The 21,098-nt window shown below is 39.9% G+C and overlaps 1 protein-coding gene across 1 annotated transcript in view; it reads left to right on the top strand.

Moving 5' to 3' along the window:
- Positions 1-10,187: 10,187 nt before the first annotated feature.
- Positions 10,188-21,098, top strand: part of LOC126088184 (trypsin alpha-3-like) — an 86,069-nt gene continuing 75,158 nt past the window's right edge. Inside the window, exon 1 of the mRNA XM_049906308.1 lies at positions 10,188-10,235. Coding sequence (XP_049762265.1) covers positions 10,188-10,235 — 48 coding nt within the window. The remainder of the gene's footprint in view (positions 10,236-21,098) is intronic.

Genomic DNA, 21,098 nt, shown 5'->3' with positions numbered 1-21,098 from the left:
GTTTGAATCTCTAATTCAAAAGTTGGAGAACAGAAACGCTATGATTAACAGTCAGATTACGTAAGTTCGAAACTCCTAATAGGGCTTTAGTTAAACATAAATCTGCTAAAATTTTAAATAGTTCCTCAACTAATAATTTTCATTGAAAGTTAGATCTAATGCTCGGTACTTTTTACCCAGGTGTGCCTGGCTGAGAGTAAGATACATCGTTAGCAGTATATCAGTAATTGACTTCCGCACTTGATGAATATTGACTTAGGAAATATCTGTTGGCTTTCTCCTGCATAAAATTTAATTTTTGAACGACTTTCATACATTAAGAAGGTTCGATCTGAGGCTGTTGGCGTGTGAATGTGTGTTTCAGTCAGTGGGTTGCTACCAAATACTGATGAGGTAGAAACGGATTCCTGTTAACATTGGACACAACGATACAGTGTCATAACCCTTGAAATAAAGCAAGTTACTACATTAATTGTATATTATTGAGTTACTGATTTACACTAGCGGTTTAAAACAAGTGCTTACGTACTTGGCTCATTATACCGAAGGGATGAGGACAGTAGTGTGGCCACTTTTTATCGTCTGACTGGGAAGGATACTATATAGTTAACTGATACTAGATCAATCACACCTTTCCTTTGATTTTCATAATATTACAATCGTGTTTGGGTAAAGTTATAAAATTATTAGTTATCAGTGACCAATATACAACTCATCAAGCACGATTTTGTAGAGAAATTTCTAATTTCATTCTTAGGCGATCGACACACCACTAAATGACAGCAACAATCTTACTGTCTTTTATGCTGCCATTCACTTGCGTCTGGTCGTATGACTGTCACTGTACAAGTCACAGTGTGACAACAACTTCATAAGCGCAGTGTGAAACACCAGTACGATACATCATTATACATACCATCTCTTCTTAGCAAGTGTTTGAAGGCATAAAAATTACCGTAACATTTGGTACATTTTTCGAGGGATATTTTCTCCAATTTGCCGATAGATTAGCTCAAAGCAGCACAAAAATATCGGTACTGTAGTTTTGTATAGGGGTACAGTACTTACAACAGAATTTAAGTCATGTGTAATACTATACTTAAAACGTATTCGGGATTCACTTTTATAAGCTAATATCTCGATTATCCCAAATTATGTACAAAATGAAAAAGGGTTTTGTCCTGTTAACTTGTTTCTGTCTTCAAATAATAATTTATTAAACAGCAATTACTGCATTACTTAGAGCAAGTTAGTTCATTTATTATAAACACAACATTCAGAAATCACAGAATTTTAGGTTGATGCTATGCATTATTTGTTGTTGTACACTCCAGAAACATTTTACAGATCGGGCTTCTAGCAATAAAGATAGATTTACTGATTTTTTTTGATAGAGCAGTAATGTTTTTTCCTCGTATGGAAGAACTAATTTATTTCGTTAGACAGTCATTAATTTAGTTTGGTAAGAATGAAGTTATATCAGTTTACCTTATTGGACTGTTTTGATCAGAATTTCCTGAAAATAAGTATTATGTAATTTACTTTAATAACATGATAATGTAAGACCAATTTGCCGCAGATCTAATTACATAGTTTCCGCAAAAATCTGTGTGGTTTTAGCTAGCCTCTAATAGTTACATGAAGTTATGAGTAGATAATTGTAACATACAAAATTCAACAGTTTACGTTTATCAAACACGCTGCATTTGATGGATGGTTCCTCAGGTAAATAAAAGGGGCAGGTGGATGGTCCCGTGGAGGTGCGTGCCGTGGAAACTGGCGTCCGAAGTCGTGCGGGATACAGGCTCAGTAATTTTCACATACAACGGCCTATGACGGGGTTTTGCTCCCACCTATGATTTACCTCACCTCAGCAGATTTATCCAGATTACGACTAGTGGCCGCCACCGCTTGCCATTCGCCATACAGGACATGTAAAATTATAGAAGGGCAATAGTATATGTGCAGCATTCTTACAGCATAATATGGTCTGAAAGAGGATGTGTGCTACAACTTTAAGTCCCTTGATACAACACACAACATCATTAATTTATGCAATTCCTAGCATAGTCTATACTCGCATGAAGTTTTTAATTATCTATATTTTACACTGCATCAAACAATAATTATGCATTAAGAAAAGTTCATATCATGCTAACCTACATGCTCATCGAGACTTGTTCGCAGTTCAGGCTATATGATATATTGTGTGTAGGCCCCAACGGTCTGTCCGTGAAGTCTGAATTATTCTGGCTGGAGCTCTCCGTGAACAGTCGGCCAACAATTACTTTAATGTAACGTAGCTGCGTTTCGCCACCATTTGCTTATGTCAGTGACACGGTGTGTCAAAAGCGTAAGGAACCGTAATTACCGCAATGGATAAGACACTCACTGATATATGGACGAAAAATAACGTTCCAGCAATTCTCATACCTGCAGTACTAACGTTATTTTACGTCAGGCTAACAGTGTCCGCTACTGATCTGTTACTTACTGTTTAGCACGTTTACCATTTCCCACTTCAGCCACCCTTCTAAACTAGTCCACATTGTTTACTGTTCAGCATGTTTCTTGAGTACTGTATTTGCACTTGCGACAAAGCAGTAAGCAAATTCCTAGATATTTACAAAATTTTCTATATACAATATATAAAATTTCGCTCTACATATAGCGATCGCTGATGAGTCATTGTTCTATATTTTACTCCAAGTTTACATTTAATTTATGCAGTATTTAATCACGGGCTGTGCTGGTCGAAGGGAACAATAATTTAATCTTGGTATCACAAACACTATGCACACTTTTGCCTCTAACATTTTTACTCTCAGATATTTACTTACAAACAGAAACTATTGCGAGCAACAGTACTGTGACATAAAGTAATTTTTCTGATCACAAATGTGCTGAGTGTGCACAGTGCATGTCTTAGATCATCAATGCCCATAACGCTGTCCCCTCTGTAATTTTCAGTTACGAGAAATAGCTGCAAACGTCTAAACACAACATAATGTGGCAGTTCTTTGGAACAAGACACATCTCTTCATCCACATCACTTTCGTTTAAGTGCTAAAGAAGTAATGACCATGTCATATATATACTTTACAAGACATGTATAATTGCATCTTTATAATATTCTTTCTCTAAGAAGTTGGAGTGTGTATGTTGTAATGAGTACGTAACAGTCAAGTCCAAGCATACACAACAACCTATTATTTCCTACGATCGATGGAACATTGAGTCCTGCAACTAGGCTTAAGTTCTGGTTGAATCTATGACATCCGCTTAAAATGACCATACAGTGTTCAGTTAGGACCATGATTTGCTTGAATATTCCTCAAATATTATGAGAAGAAAGTCTTAAAAGTAAATTGTATGCTATTAAAAATATCTATTCTACAAGGAACATTTACATACTAAGGCAAATTTTGCTACACCCTTCCTTGATGAAGGCGATAAGCAGTTCATATGGAACAATGTAAATCACTGAAAAATACACGTATAAAACATAAGATTAAGAAGCCTTGATTGGGGTACTCTGCATTATGTGTAATATCTCTTAAGATGGTGAAAGGGAGATACTTTCGTTTTCTCTCCACATTTAGACAAAGGAATGGATTATAGAAGCGCAAACAAAGTTGACACTCGGCACAATGGCTGATGGGACTACCGTAAAGGAATTTCCCATTTACAGTAGCTACCCGTCAGCCACTGCGCCGAGTGTCAACTTTGTTTGCGCGAGTAACAGTGTGTTGTGCGTTAGATTTTGTATGGAATTGAATTTTTGATGGTATCTGTTTTTCATTATCAAAGACGTGCGCATAATTCAACAATACTTGCTCTAGATCGTCCTGTTGTGTTGCGTCAATCCCTACAGCGTCTGATATTTTCAGTTTAACTCTCATTTCCAAATCCTCTACCTCGTAGGTGTTCCCAGTTATACCTCAATTAGTATATTGTTTTACCTTTTACAAATTTAATCTTTATTCCACGACAATACCTCTCAAGTAAGGCCTCAGTACGTAAAAGATGTACTGGACTTTCTTGGCTCTTAGCCAACAGTTAGCATTTACCCGAAAAAAATCTTAGCTTCCCTTTCTGTAAGAGAGTCAGGCCACAGAACGCAGTCTGTACTCAATTTATCTAGTACAGGGAACAAGCATTCGATTAGTAAATTTATAAGTTTTACTTTGATCCAGGATTGCCATTATACAGGCCATGACCTGTTGCCAAAAGCACCAACGGCTCGATAGTTCTGTGTCAGATACTTAGAGACTTCATTACTTTTGTTTATTTGGTTAAATATGTCATGGGAAATCACACTGATAGCTGAACCTGTATCCAGGGTGACGTTTTTCGGGATATTGCCTAATATTGCTTTAATTTTTGCTTGAACATTACTTTTGGGTTAGTCTACACAGCTACAATATCCTTCGAACAATTCTGTTTCATAGCGATATCATCACTGTACTGCAAAAGATTAACCTTCTTAAGAGTGTGTGCCTCGCTACATTCGTCAACCAGCATGTTTGGGCAAGTTGATGGCGACCTCAATTTGTCGATTTACTCACCTAAGGACGTGCATCTTCAGCTGCTTCAGATACATTCACGGGCCTGTCGGGAGGCTGCCAGTGGTGACTGTAACGGTTGCTCGTCATTGGGTTATGCACTGACTGATCATTACAAGTGTTGTTGTTGATGATTACTACTATTGTTGTTCTTTAACGTCGTATTTCCTCCAGGAGGATCCAAATTTTTATAGTAAATACTACTGTTGCTACTGCTGTACCAGGAACCGCCCCAGGTTTTGCGATACACTGGCTGAAATCTGCTGTTAGATCTAGGATTCCCTGAATTAAATCGAAGAGGATCTGAATTTTGCCTTGCAGGATTATGAACCCGTCCACCTCCGTTCTCACTGAGGAAAGGTGACCTGTCTTCATTGTTATGTAGTAGACATTTCTGATGTTCCACACCCCTATTCGCAGAATGTTGTCCTTTCGTTGGTTATTCAATCCTTTTCTCATGGTCACCTCCTTTTTGGCTGTCCACTCCCAGAGATCCGAATACGGGACTATTCCGGAATCTTTTGTCAATGGAGAGATCATCATGACACTTTTCAATTACAGGCAACATCTATTGTGGATACAAGTTACGTGTCTTTAAAATAGTGGTTTCCATTGCCTTCAGCATCCTCATGCCTTTCATTATTGCTGGTTCTTCCCTGGAGACTTCCACCACAAGAAGTCACCTGTAATTGAAAAGTGTCATGATGATCTCTCCATTGACAAAAGATTCCGGAATAGTCCCGTATTCGGATCTCTGGGAGTGGACAGCCAAAAAGGAGGTGACCATGAGAAAAGGATTGAATAACCAACGAAAGGACAACATTCTGCGAATAGGGGTGTGGAACATCAGAAATGTGAACGTGGTGGGGAAGTTGAAAAGAGAAATGCAATGCCTCAAGCTCGACATAGTAGGGCTCATTGGAGTGAAATGGAAAAAAAGAAAAGGTTTTCTGGTCATGTAAGTATAGGGTAATATCAACAGCAGCAGGAAAAGGTATAACGGGAGTAGGATTTCTTATGAATTGGAAGGGAGAGCAGAGAGTTTGTTTCAGTGAACAGTTCAGTGGTAGGTTTGTTGTTATCCGAATCGACAGCTAACGAACACCAAAACGATTGCTCAGGTATAAATGCCCGTCGTCGCAAGCTGAAGACGAGGAGATAGAGAAAATTTATGAGGATATTGGAAAGGTAATGGATATCTAAATGGAGACGAAATTGTCATAGTCGTGACTGACAAGAATGCTGGTGTAGGGGGAGGAGTAGAAGAAAACGTTACAGGAGAATATGGGCTAGGGACAAGCAATGAGGGAGGTGAAAGACTAATTGAAGTCTGTAATAAATTTCAGCTAGTAATATCGAATTATCTGTTCAAGAATCATGAGAGGAGGAGGTGTACTTGGGAAAGTCCCGATGATACGAAAAGATTTCAGTTAGATTACATCAAGGTCAGACAGAGACCCCGAAATCAGATAATGTATCGTAAGGCGTACCTAATAGCAGACCACAGTGTAATAGTGATGAAGAGTGGGATGAAGTTTAAGAGATTAGCCAGGAAGAATGAATATTCAAAGAAGTGTGATATGGATGTACTAATAAATGACGGTATACAATTGTTGTTTTGGTCACAATTAGTTGGGAACTGGAATTCCACTGTTAAATTAAGTCGAGAGAGCGGATAGATGGAAAGACTACAATGAAGCCCTCTATGAGGGGGAAGATTTGTGTAATGTGATAGAAGAAGAAACAGAAGTCGATTTAGAAGAGATAGGCGATGAAGTACTAGAATCAGAATTTAAGAGACCTCTGGAAGACATAAGACCATATGAGGCGTAAAGCATTAATAAAATTGCACCAGAATACCTAAAATCATTTTTGAAGTGACAACAAAACAACTATTCACCGTAGAGTGTAGAATGTATCAGTCGGCGACGTTCCATCTGCCTTTCGGAATAAAATCATCCGCAAAATTCCGAAGAATGCAATAGCTGACAAGTGCGGGAATTATCTTACAATCAGTTTAACGGCACATGCAGCCAAATTACTAATAAGTATAAGGTACAGAAGAATGGAAAGAAAACAGAGAAAGTGTCTGATGCCAATCAGTTTGGCTTTAATAATGGTAAAGGCAGAAGAGAGGTAATTAGGTCGTCGCGGTCGATAATACAAGGGAGACTACAGAAATATAAGCGCGGTCATAGGATTTGGCGACCTGGAGAAAGCGTTGGACATTGTAAAATGGTACAACACGTTCGAAAATCTGATAAAAATAAGGATAAGCAACAGGGACATAGGGATAACATACAATACCTACAAGAGGCAAGAGGGACGACCAAGAAGGAAGTGATCGGAATAAAAAGTGTTCAAAACAGTAATGTAATCTTAGCCTCTACTGTTCAACCTGTACACAGAAGAAGCATTAATGGAATAAAAGTAAGGTTCAGGAGTTGAATTAAAATTCAAGATGAAAGGATAACAATGACACTATTAACAGACACATTGCTATCATGAGCGAAAGTGAAGAAGAATTAAGGGATCTGCTGAATGGAATGAACAGTCTAATGACTGCAGATTATGGATTGAGAGTAAAACGAAGATAGACGAAAATAGTGAGAAGTAGCCGAAACGAGAACAGCTAGAAACTTAACATCAGGGTTGATGTTAACAAAGAAGTTGAAGTTAAGGCATTCTACTACCTAAACAGAAAAATAGTCAATGACGAATGGAACAAGAAGGACATCAAAAGCATACTAGCACAGGCGAAAATGACATTCATGGTGAATAGAAGTCTACTAGTACCAACCATACGTTTCAATATGTGGAATAAATTTACACCGTATGGTCGTAAAACATGGAATGTGGGAAAAGACAACAGAAGAGAATCCAAGCATTTGAGACGTAGTGCTGCAGAGTATAATTTAAAATTTTGTGCACTGTAAGGTAAGAAACAAGAAGGTTCTGTACAGAATCGAAGAGGAAAGAAAAATTGGGAAAACACTGATAAATAGAAGGGACAGGACGAGAGGACATCTGTTAAGCCATTAGGGAATGACTACCATGGTACTAGGGAACGGAATAACTAGAGGGCAAAAACTGCATAGGAAGCTAGAAATTCGATTGCATCCAGCAAATAATTAAGGATTTAGATTGCAGGTGCTGTTCTGCGATGGAGAGGTTGGTAAAGGAGATAGATTTCATGACGGTCCGCATCAAACCAGTGAGAAGACCATGACTCATAAAAAAGCTCTAAACGACCGTAAGAAGATATCAGGATGCGAATTACGTTTTCGAGGAATGTAAATTTGTGATTATCAGTTCTCTGATGATTTCATTCCCGTAGCAAAGAAGAAAGTGTGGGCTCTGGTCCCATATTATATGTATGGAAAAAGGCGCAAGATTGTAATTCTTTACTGTTCCCATAGGGATACTGTCACTTGGTCTCACATGATCATTCAAATCCCACGTTTTGTTTCCTAAACTTGGACTGGCGTTACTTATTTCTCTGACTCCGGATATTTGCCTTATTTGCCTTTGTAAACTACCGAGTTGGGTATTAACTCTAGCTCTCCATTGGGGTATCACTTTATTTAGGGTTTTCATAATCTGATTCAGGTTCGTCGTAATTAACTTTATGCATTGTTCTAAGCGTATGTCATCAACAGAGCTGCGTGCTGCTTGCTTTATCTCTGAAGAAACTATCCCGTTGAATGGCGTTTCTTTGTGGCACAAGCATTTATTACATTTAACTTCTTCATGAGAAGAAAGCCGTACTAGTGCGTCGCTACATTCGTGAATATTAGTTTTCATCGACTATTTTTTTATTCTCGAATAGAAGTAACATTTTCAGAAAGCTTTGTAACTGTTATCGGAACTTCACGGTAAGAAACTTGGAATTCACACATATTAGATTCAGCTCTATCTAGCGTGATCGTGAGTCTGGCCAAAGTAGAAGCTAATACCACCATTTCTGCTGACATAATCTGTTTTTTCTGTTTACTTTTCGGTAACTGATATGTCATGGCTCTCTGTGCTCCTGTTAAGGGAGATATTTCAGGACGTACCATGGATAATTACATGTTCGGTCAGCTCATCTTCAATTTGTTTCAATTGTATATAATTTGATTTGAATCTCATACGGCGGCTGTTCATTTTCATTTATGAAATGCCCAGCTGCTGTCTTATCTGATGCGAAGGCTGCATTAACTGATCAAACTGCAGACTCATTACACCATTGGCCATTAAAACAGCTACGCCAAGAAGAAATGGAGATGATAAACGGGTATTCGTTGGACAAATATATTATACTAGAACTAACATGTGATTTTCACACAGTTTGGGTGCATAGATCCTGAGAAATCAGTACCCAGAACAACCAACTCTGAGCGTAATAGCGGCCTTGATACGCATGGGGATTGTGTCAAACAGAGCTTGGATGGCGTGTACATCTACAGCTGCCCATGCAGCTTCAACACGATACCACAGTTCTTCAAAAGTAGTGACTGGCGTATTGTGACGAGCCAGTTGCTCGGCCACCATTAACCAAACGTTTTCAATTGGTGAGAGATCTGGAGAATGTGCTGGCCAGGGCAGCAGTCGAACATTTTCTGTATACAGAAAGGCCCATGCAGGACCTGCAACATGCGGTCGTGCATTATCCTGCTGAAATGTAGGGTTTCGCAGGAATCGAATAAAGGGTAAAACCACGGGTCGTAATACATCTGAAATGTATCTTCCACTGTTCAAAGCACCGTCAGTGCGAACAAGAGGTGACCGAGACGTGTAACCAGTGGCATCCCATACCATCACCCGGTGTCATACGCCAGTATGGCGATGACGAATACACGCTTCCAATGTGCGTTCACCACGATGTCCTCAAATACGGATGCGACCATCACGGTGCTGTAAACGGAACCTGGATTCATCCGAAAGATGACGTTTTGCCATTCGTGCACCCAGGTTCGTCGTTGAGTATACCATCGCAGGCGCTGCTGTCTGTGATGCAGCGTCAGGGGTAACCGCAGCCATGGTCTCCGAGCTGATAGTCCATGCTGCTGCAAACGTCGTCGAACTGTTCGTGCAGATGGTTGTTGTCTTGCAAATGTCCCCATCTGTTGACTCAGGGCTCGAGACGTGGCTGCACGATCCGTTACATCGATGCGGGTAAGATGCCTGTCATCTCGACTGCTAGTGATACGGGGCCGTTGGGATCAAGCACGGCGTTCCGCATTACCCTACTGATCCCACCGATTCCATATTCTGCTAACAGTCATTGGATCTAGACCAACTCGAGCAGCAATGTCGCGACACGATAAACCGTAATCGCGATAGGCTACAACCCGACCTTTATCAAAGTCGGAAACTTGATTTCTTCTCCTCACACGAGGCATCACAACAACGTTTCACCATGCAACGCCGGTCAGCTGCTGTTTGTATATGTGAAATCGGTTGGAAACTTTCCTCATGTCAGCACGTAGTAGGTGACACCACCGGCGTCAACCTTGTGTGAATGCTCTGAAAAGCTAATCATTTGCGTATCACAGCATCTTCTTCCTGTCCGTTAAATATCGCGTTTGTAGCACGTCATCTTCGTGGTGTAGCAATTTTAATGGCTAGTAGTGTATTGCCATGAGAGAACCAGAGGAGAGGTCTGTTCGGCGTCTGAAGTATCTTCAGGTAAATCAGAACTGAGACCACTTCCGGTTACGAGTGTGGTACTTCAACTATTTTACACACGTTCACATCACTATTGACCTGGAAATCACAACTGAAATGCACTCTCGTGCTGGGCAGAACCATTCCGATAGCTTTATGTACAATACTATTTCCGAAATATTGTGAAAAATAAACATCAAAATCTTAAAATCTTAAAATTTTGTTCACGGCCGCTAAGAGCCCTGACAAATTATCTTATAACATATGCTTCTGATTTGAAAAGCACCACACGAGAACAGTAAAGAAAAACCAGAATAGAAATTACTTTTACCTTCGTACTGTGAGCGATGTTGCAGCACGATAAATTTTTTGATTGGGACAAACTCTGATAAACCATCGAAATTGTGCCTGTTACTCAACGTACTGTTTCACCCAATTCATGAAACTATACTGTGAATAATTTCTCCGATTGCGGTTACAATGTTAGAGCACGAAGATTGGGTCCAAGTTGTAGTACAGAGACAAGAAAGAATTTCTAACACAAATAATCACAAAACACTACTTACGTGAAGCAAGTCACACATTGGGCAGCATTTATAAGGTTCCCGTTAGTAGAAGAATGGGGAAACAAAACTTTTCTTTAACCAAAGCTTCGTCGCACTGTCACTGCGTACAGCGCGATTCATCGCCGCAAATAACTATTTTCCAGCCATCCCCAGTCCAACAGCGTCGGTCTTTACACCATCTATCACAGACTTTAGAATTAACTACAGATTTTTTAGCTAGTGAGACGCTGCTCTACCGTTGTACTCGTTTCTGTTTTAACTCCACAGTCACATTGTTTCTGTTAGCTGCCCTCCTGGTACCATTACAGATCTCACAACTTATTACTTCGCTGATTCCATTCAATTTTTACAGCCATCCTCTGCAATGCTCGCAAGCCGTGTCCGACGCAACTACCTGCATAGATTATGATTCAATAAAACTCTCACAATGGAAACACATACGTTAAGAGAGTTTCCTTTGTTTCTTTTTCTCTGCATGGCTCTCGCAGGGCCATTCAGTATCAAACATCTGCCTTGTCCAACACAATGGTATTTGTAGATGTACGACCATCCCATATAAACAACATGGAAAAGAATGTTTCAGACAGTAAAAACGTATCAATGAGCCCGATGAACGTACTGCGATCAGCGTTATTATACACACCAAATGATAACTGTATTCTACAAAACTGTTGTTTGATTACCAATAGTTACTACAATACTGATTGCGACGTCGAGAAACAAAACACTCTAAAACATAAAATGTGCTTAGTCATCAGTGATATATTAAGTCACACTCCTTTTAACAGTAGCCGTATCATACAGTAAAATATATAAAGGGGCAGTTAGAACAAAAAGAGACACAAGGAAATGATGTATGTAAACAGTTTATTATTACAAAAGTAATTGCCACAGCTGTTAGCACATTCATCCTACTCTGAGACAACGTTCTCATTGCCTACGTGAGAAAATGTTTGCGGTGGCTGTCAGAACCCTGACAGTTTCCTGCCATGCACCTTTTCGTCTGAACCCAATTGTCGACAACGAATAGCTTTCTTTAGATTTCAAAAAATTTCGAATTTGTATTGGGAGGGGTTGAGATTGTATCGGTGAAGTGTAAGAGTTCCGAGAGAATGTTCTGTAAAATAGTCTTAAATGACCTAGGCAACACGTCGATGGGCATTTTCCTGGAGCGATATGGAGTCGCCTGTAACTATCGTGGGCGTTTCGACTTCATGAGGAGCTTAAATTTTTGCAGGGTGTCCGCCTTCTACCGTGCGTTAATTGTGTGCGGTGTTTCAGTGCGGTCTAGCATACGAAGTAAAAGATCACCACTTTTCCACACATTCTCCATTTAGTCCCGATTTCTCTCCATGCGATTTCTGTATTTCTGTAGTACTGAAGGGAAACGTTCGAGGCCATTGATTTGCTACAGGTAAGGAAATGCCCTCTGGGATAGAAAATTGGTTCAGTAGGAAAAGGTAAATCTTTTCCCATGAAGGAATTTATGTTCGTGGCTCTCAGTGGATATATAGGTTAAACGTTATTTCGATTATTTTGAAATTATGAAGAATTTACTCACTTTTTTTTCTACGTGTCTTCTTTTCATATCACAGTCCCTCATATTTAGCCTTCCAACATTGGTTGCAGATGTAATTGTTGTGGATGATTTCTTCATAAATACCTAAATCTATGGGCTATGTAGCGTAGTGCGTAACGTTTACACTATGGAAGTAAAAGAGTTCGCAAGTTATGCAGAAAACGGCCAACGAACTGGTGTGGTCACCGTACGCCAACGTGTTTCTGTCAACTAGGTTCCGACAGAGACCTATACTCACTAGCGAAGTTGGTCAACAAAACTTTTAAACTGCACCAAATACTTAATCCCATTGTCAATAACAGTAGACCTTCATCCGAGTACGAATATCGTTGAGATGGTTATCTGTACTGTGCCGTGTGAATAATTGCGTCGTCAGCTGGCGCATATTCACTGAACGCCCAAGTGTTATGCGTGAAGTGTCTTCTACTGCTAACCGTGTGAATTAATATATCGACATCAACTCAGCAGATGCTATCACTTTGGGAGACAGGATGCCCTCTCCTGATAAATCAGGGCACTCTTAGCTGTGGCATATAAGGAGTCAATTTGCTAAAAGGGGAAAGGGAGGCAAAGAGCCGGTCGGTCGTATGGACATATGGCCGTAAATGCCCCCGAGGACCGTGCAACCACTTGGTGATAGCAGATCTTTGATAGAGCAAGTTGAGATGTTGCAAGGGAACACACGAGGCAAGTGGGATTCTTGTCTCTGTAGCAGTGTTTAAGATCTACACTCAAAAGGAAAGTAATTTAGTCCATGAAGGCTGGACGCCCACGAATGGGATCTAGGGAGTCTCCGCTTCTCTGGTGTTGCAGATTGACTCTGGTGCTGCTATGTCTCGTATAGTGCATCGCTGAATCGCTGACTCACCATAACGTTTTCGTAAGTATAAATATGGTAAAACAAACTTGTCTTTAAGTAATGTTTGAATTTATGTTTAAGATATTGGAGGACGGAAACGCTATAATTAACAGCTCTGTTACATAAGTAGAAAGATACAAATTTGGTTTCAATATTTCACAGAACTGCTACAATTTAAAGTGGTTCCTGAACTGGTCATGTTCTTTGAAAGTTGGAACGAATTCTCTATACTCTTTATCTAGCCGTTCCTGGCTCTGCGTAAAATACAACGTTAGCAGTACGTCAATAATTGATTACGTGTGAGAAATCACAAATTTCCGTGGTTTAAGAACATTGACCTAGGATATATCTGATTATTATCACCTGCATAAAGAATGAATTACTTTGTGAACAATGTTCATACTTTAGGAAGATTCGATCAACTTCAATTAGTTATTATTCACTACTGATTTACACCAGCCGATTAAAACAAGTGCTTACGTACTTGGCTTAAGATACTGATGTGAAGAAAACAATAGTGTACCGTCCATCAAAGAGATTATAGAGTTTATTGATACTAGATCAATCACATTTTTCGTTTAATTTTCATAGAATTACAATTCGTGTTTGGAAAAATGATAAATTTAACAATTATTGGGGTCCAATGCAGCACTCATAAACCATGATTATGTAGAGAAATTTCTAATTACGCTTGAAGGCGTTCGACACGCTCCTGAATGGCAGCGTCTATGCACGACCTTAGTCTCTTTTGTGCTGCCATTCACCTGCGTCCGGTTGTGTGATTGTCATTGTACAAGTCACAAATTGATAACTGCTTCATAATCACAGTGTAAAACACCATTTGAATACATCAATACACATAGCATCACTTCTCCGCTAGTGGTTTGAAGTATAAAAGTTACAGTAACAGTTAGTACTATATGACAAGCGGCAGTTACCCAAACTTGCCTATAGGTTTCTCAAACCATTATAAAAAATATCAGTAATTGGGTTTTATATAGAGGTACGGTCCCTTAGAACTGAGATGAAAGTCATGTACAATACTATACTGAAAATGTAATTGTGCTCAGTTTTATACGCTAATATCTTCGTTATCCAAAATAATTTAGAAACATGCTTACAGTATAAAAACCTTGTTGATTTTGTATCCCCAAATAAGAAATTAATCACCAATCATTAGATTACGTAGAGTAAGTTGGGGCAGTTATAACAAACACAACATACAAAAATCAGAGAACTTTAGCCCGGTTTTATGCAATAATTCAGCTTGTACATTCCAGAAATATATTTCAGTTTGGCCTTTTACCGATTAAGATAGATAGCTTTACAGATGTTCTTATATAGAGGAATAAGTTTCTTCGACATATTCATTCGTTACACAGCCATTAATTTACTTTGTTGAAGATAAATTTCAGTAACCTAATTGGTGTGTTTAGATGAGAAGTTTCTGAAATTAAGTATTAAGTAATTTACTTTCATAACATGATAATGCAAGACCACTTTTACGACAGATGCATAACAATTTCGTTCAACAAACAGATCAAATTACATGGTTTCCGCAAAAGTCTGTGTGATTTTAACAATCCTCTAATAGTTTATGCTGAAGTATATACACTGATGAGTAGTAATTGCAACATATTAAGTTCAACAGTTAATGTTTATGAAACTGGTTGCATTTGATGGCAAATAAATGGAGCAGGTGAATGGTTACTTGGAGCTGTGCGCCGTGGAAACTGGCGTCCGAAGTCGTGCGGGAAGTTCCATGGACTCAACACTCGACATCATTAATTTACGTAATTCCTGACATAGTCTATACTAGCGTGACAATTTTAGTTTATCTATATTTTAGACTGCATCACACCTGTAATTATACATTAAGAAACGTTCATTTCACGCTAACATGCATGCTGATCTAGACATGTATTGAGTTCAGGTTATATGACATTGTGAGAAGACCCACAGCGGGCCGGCAGTGAAGTTTGAATTATTCTCCCTGGAGCTCTCCGAAAACAGTCAGCCAACAATTACTTTAATGTAACTTCGCTGCTCTTTGCCACTATTTGCTAATGTCAGAAGGAAGGTGCGCTAAAAAGCGTAGGGCACCGTAAATACCGCTATAGATAACACTCTGACTGATAACAGAATGAAAAATATCGTTCCAGCAATTCTCACGCCTGCAGCAGCAACGTTATCTCGTGTCAGACTAACTGTATGTGTCCGCTACTCATCTATCACTTACTGTTTAGCCGCTTACAATGTTGCACTTCAGCCATCCTTTGAAACTAATCCAGATTGTGTACTGTTCGGCATCTTTCCAGATTACTGTCTTTACACTTGCGACCAAGCAGTAAGTAAAAAGAACATATTAAGACTATGTACAAAATACAATATTTGCAACTTCGCGCTATAAATAGCGATAAGTGCTGAGCCATTTTCCTCTATTACATGTGCTTCACGGTGGACATTAATGATCGTCAATTTCATCAGTTGTCTAGGTACATTTCACTCGAAGGTAACATTTAATTAATGCAGTATTAATCAGGGACTGTGCTGGTCGAAGGTAAGAATAATTTCATCTTGGTATCTCCAAGAGTATACACCCATTTGCGTGTGATACTTTTACCTTCAGATATTGACTTACAAATCTAAACTGCCTGTCACAAACAAAAGTACAGTCACATAAATTAATTCCTCATTTCACAAATGTGGTATGTATGGACAACAAATCGTTAAATTTAACAATAACCATAATGCTGCCCCTCTTCAATTTTCAATTACGAGAAGTCAATGCATACCTCTAAACACAGCATAAACTGGCAGTTCTATGGAAGAGGACACACCTCTTCATCTACACCACATTCGCTTAAGAACTATAGAAGATAATAACCTGGTCATATATATATATATATATATACTGGGTGATCAAAAAGTCAGTATAAATTTGAAAACTTAATAAACCACGGAATAAAGTAGATAGGTAAAACTTGACACACATGCTTGGAATGACATGGGTTTTAATTAGAACAAAAAATAAAAACAAAGTTCACAAAATGTCCGAAAGATGGCTATGAACAGCAAAACGTCTGTGACTGCGCATGACAATCGTGTATAAAAGATACTGAAATGAGAGAGAGAATCAGATGCGCCCGCAGTCGCAGCATGTTGACGATACCTGAAAAGGCGCTTTTATTGAAGCTGCATTATCGGAATGGGGAATGTGCTAGTTCAGCGTTACGATCGGGTAAAGTTCCGTTGACAAATGCAGCTGTGGCGAGAAGGATTTCGAAGTTCGAAGCCACGGGTTGTTTAGACGATAGACCCCGAAGTGGCCGACCGAGCACAAGGCGTAATGCTGCTGTGACAGTTCAGGAAGAAATGGAGACTGTAACGGGTTCGTCTATGCACGGGGAAGTCAGCGCTCGTGCAGTCGCACGTCGCACCAGCATTCCATACACTAGCCGGTCGTTGTGGCCGAGCGGTTCTAGGTACTGCAGTCTGGAACCGCGTGCCCGCCACGGTCGCAGGTTCTAATCCTGTCTCAGGCATGGATGTGTGTGATGTCCTTAGGTTAGTTGTTTTTAAGTAGTTCTAAAGTTCTAGGGGACTGTTGACCTCAGACGTTAAGTCCCATAGTGCTCAGAGCCATTCCATACACTACTGTTTGATGGCACTGAGGCGTACCCTCCAATGCTATCCATACAAAATCCATCGGCATCATGAACTGTTACCTGGCGATTTAGTGAAGCGGAGGGCATTTGCGGTGTGGAAGTTTCAAAAGATGGCGGAAAATGACGATTGGTTGAGTAACGTCTTGTGGACCGACGGAGCTCATTTCACGCTCCGAGGGTCTTCAAATGGTTCAAATGGCTCTGAGCACAATGGGACTCAACTGCTGTGGTCATCAGTCCCCTAGAACTTAGAACTAATTAAACCTAACTAACCTAATGACATCACACACATCCATGCCCGAGGCAAGATTCGAACCTGCGACCGTAGCAGCAGCGCGGCTCCGGACTGGAGCGCCTAGAACCGCACGACCACCGCGGCCGGCTCCGAGGGTCTGTCGACGCCCACAACTGCAGAATTTGGGCTACCGAAAACCCTAGAACTGTCGTGGAAACTCCATTGCACGACGAGGAAGTTACGGTATGGGTTGGATTTACCACATCTAGCGATATCGGGCCATTTTTCTTCGAGGTAATGAGTCATTATGGTTTTGTAACTGCTACCGTGACGTGCGAGAGGTACGCCGATATGTTACAGAATCGCATCATCCCCAGCCTGGCTGATAAATACCTGCTGGAACATACGATGTTTATGCAGAATGGCGCTCCACCCCAAGTTGCTAGACGCCTGAAAGATCTCTTGCGCGCGTCGTTTGGTGATTATCGTGTGCTCAGCCGCCACTTTCGTCATGCTTGGCCTCCCAAGTACAGGGACCTCAGTCCGTGCGATTATTAGCTTTGGGGTTACCTGAAGTCGCAAGTGTATCGTGATCGACCGACATCTCTAGTGTTGCTGAAAGACAACATCAGCCGCCAATGCCTCACCATAACTCCGAACATGCTTTACAGTGCTGTTCACAACATTATTCCTCAACTACAGCTATTGTTGAGGAATGATGGTGGAAATATTGAGCATTTCCTGTAAAGAACATCATCTTTGCTGTGTTATTCTAATTATTGCTATTCTGATCAGATGAAGCGCCATCTATCGGACATTTTTTGAAGTTTTTTTTGTTTTTTTTTTTTTTTTTTTTTTTTTTTTTTTTTTTTTTTTTTTGCTCTAGGAAAACCCCATGTCATTGCAAGCATGTGTGTCAATTTGTACGTCTCTATCTACATTATTCCGTGATTTATTCAGTTTTCCAATTTATATTGACTTTCTGATTACCTAGACATTATATATATTTGCAAGATATCTGCAACTGTATCTCTGTAATATGATACTTTCCTTTCTCTAAGTCTCTCAAGCTTGTACCTTTTACTGAATACCTAACAGTCAAGTCCAAGCATACACAAGAACCTGTTGACTCCCACATTCGATGGAACATTTCGGTGACATGGTTTAAGTTATGGTCAAATCTATGACTTTCTTTTAAATTTACAACACAGCGTTCAGTTGGGACCATGATTTCCTTGAATAGTCATATGCTATTATTAGAAAAAAGTCTTAAAACTAAAGAGGATGCTATTAAAAGTATCTACTCTGCAAGGAATGTTTACGTACTAAGGTATATTTGCGCTTCACCATACCTCAGTAGAGTAGATACACAGTTCATAGCACTACACTATCAATAATATCTCTTAAGAAGCTGAAAGAGATAAACTGCTTTTAATTTCTCTTCACGTTTCGACCAAGAAATGGATTACTGTATGTTGCAATAGGTCTGGTATGGAATTAACTCCTTATGGTTGACAAAAGTTTTAATGATACCTGCTTTTCTTTCTCATAAACGTGCACATATTTCAACAATAACTCCTCTACACCATTCTGTCAGGTCCTACAAATCCCTACAGTTTCTGATATTTTTTCTAGAACTTTCATATTCCTCTACCTCATACGTGCTCCCAGTTATATTCCCAAGGGATATCGTTTCCACTTTTACAAATTATAATCTTTATTCCTCGACAATATTGCCTACGTAAAGCTTGAGCACGTAAGAGATCTACTATAATCTCTTCGACCTTAGTCAAGAGTTAACATATACCAGAAAAAAGATAAAACTTTGTGTCCCTTTCTGTAAGAGTATCAGGCCAGAGAACGCAGTCTGTAATCAAATTATCTAGTACAAGGGACAGGCAAACAAATACTCAATTTCAAAGTTCTACTTCGATCCACGTTTACCCCTTTACAGCCCGCGACCTGTTGCCAAAATCACCAACGGCTCAATAGTTCTATGTCAGATGATTGGGGACTCCATTACTTTTTTTAAAATTTGGTTAAATATGTCCAGGCAATTCAAAATGATAGCTGCACCTATATCGAGAACGACATTTTTCGGGATATTGCCTAAGACTGCATTGATTTTTGCTCGAACAATTCTTTTGGGTTAGTCTACACAGTTACAATATAATTCCAACAATTCCTGCCTCATAAAGGTATCATCCCCCCCCCCCCATGAACCATGGACCTTGCCGTTGGTGGGGAGGCTTGCGTGCCTCAGCGATACACATAGCCGTATCTTAGGTGCAACCACAACGGAGGGGTATCTGTTGAGAGGCCAGACAAACGTGTGGTTCCGGAAGAGGGGCAGCAGCCTTTTCAGTGGTTGCAAGAGCAACAGTCTGGATGATTGGCTGATCTGGCCTTGTAACAATAACCAAAACGGCCTTGCTGTGCTGGTACTGCGAACGGTAGAAAGCAAGGGGAAACTACGGCCGTAATTTTTCCCGAGGGCATGAAGCTTTACTGTATGATTAAATGATGATGGCGTCCTCTTGGGTAAAATATTCCGGAGGTAAAATAGTCCCCCATTCGGATCTCCGGGCGGGGACTACTCAAGAGGATGTCGTTATCAGGAGAAAGCAAACTGGCGTTCTACGGAACGGCGCGTGGAATGTCAGATCCCTTAAACGGGCAGGTAGGTTAGAAAATTTAAAAAGGGAAATGGATAGGTTAAAGTTAGATATAGTGGGAATTAGTGAAGTTCGGTGGCAGGAGGAACAAGACTTCTGGACAGGTGACTACAGGGTTACAAACACAAAGTCAAACAGGGGTAATGCAGGAGTAGGTTTAATAATGAATAGGAAAATAGGAATGCGGGTAAGCTACTACAAACAGCATAGTGAACGCATTATTGTGGCCAAGATAGATACGAAGCCCACACCTACTACAGTAGTACAAGTTTATATGCCAACTAGCTCTGCAGATGTCGAAGAAATTGAAGATATGTATGATGAAATAAAAGAAATTATTCAGATAGTGAAGGGAGACGAAAATTTAATAGTCATGGGTGACTGGAATTCGAGTGTAGGAAAAGGGAGAGAAGGAAACGTAGTAGGTGAATATGGATTGGGGCTAAGAAATGAAAGAGGAAGCCGCCTGGTAGAATTTTGCACAGAGCACAACTTAATCATAGCTAACACTTGGTTTAAGAATCATGAAAGAAGGTTGTATACATGGAAGAACCCTGGAGATACTAAAAGGTATCAGATAAATTATATAATGGTAAGACAGAGACTTAGGAACCAGGTTTTAAATTGTATGACACTTCCAGGCGCATATGTGGACACTGACCACAATCTATTGGTTATGACCTGTAGATTAAAACTGAAGAAACTGCAAAAAGGTGGGAATTTAAGGAGATAGGACCTGGATAAACTGAAAGAACCAGAGGTTGTACAGAGTTTCAGGGAGAGCATAAGGGAACTATTGACGGGAATGGGGGAAAGAGATACAGTAGAAGAAGAATGGGTGGCTTTGAGGGATGAAGTAGTGAAGGCAGCAGACGATCAAGTAGGTAAAAAGACGAGGGCTAGTAGAAATCCTTGGGTAACAGAAGAAATATTGAATTTAATTGATGAAAGGAGAAAATATAAAAATGCAGTAAATGAAGCAGGCAAAAAGGAATACAAACGTCTCAAAAATGAGATCGACAGGAAAAGCAAAATGGCTAAGCAGGGATGGCTAGAGGACAAATGTAAGGATATAGAGGCTTATCTCACTAGGGGTAAGATAGATACTGCTTACAGGAAAATTAAAGAGACCTTTGGAGATACGGGAACCACTTGTATGAACAACAAGAGCCCAGATGGAAACCCAGTTCTAAGCAAAGAAGGGAAAGCAGAAAGGTGGAAGGAGTATATAGAGGGTCTATACAAGGGCAATGTACTTGAGGACAATATTCTGGAAATGGAAGAGGATGTAGATGCAGATGA

The sequence above is a fragment of the Schistocerca cancellata genome, chromosome 6 (assembly GCF_023864275.1).
Source record: "Schistocerca cancellata isolate TAMUIC-IGC-003103 chromosome 6, iqSchCanc2.1, whole genome shotgun sequence".
NCBI lineage: Eukaryota > Metazoa > Arthropoda > Insecta > Orthoptera > Acrididae > Schistocerca > Schistocerca cancellata.
Note: the sequence above shows the minus strand (reverse complement) of the source record. Positions and strands in the feature narration are given on the sequence as shown.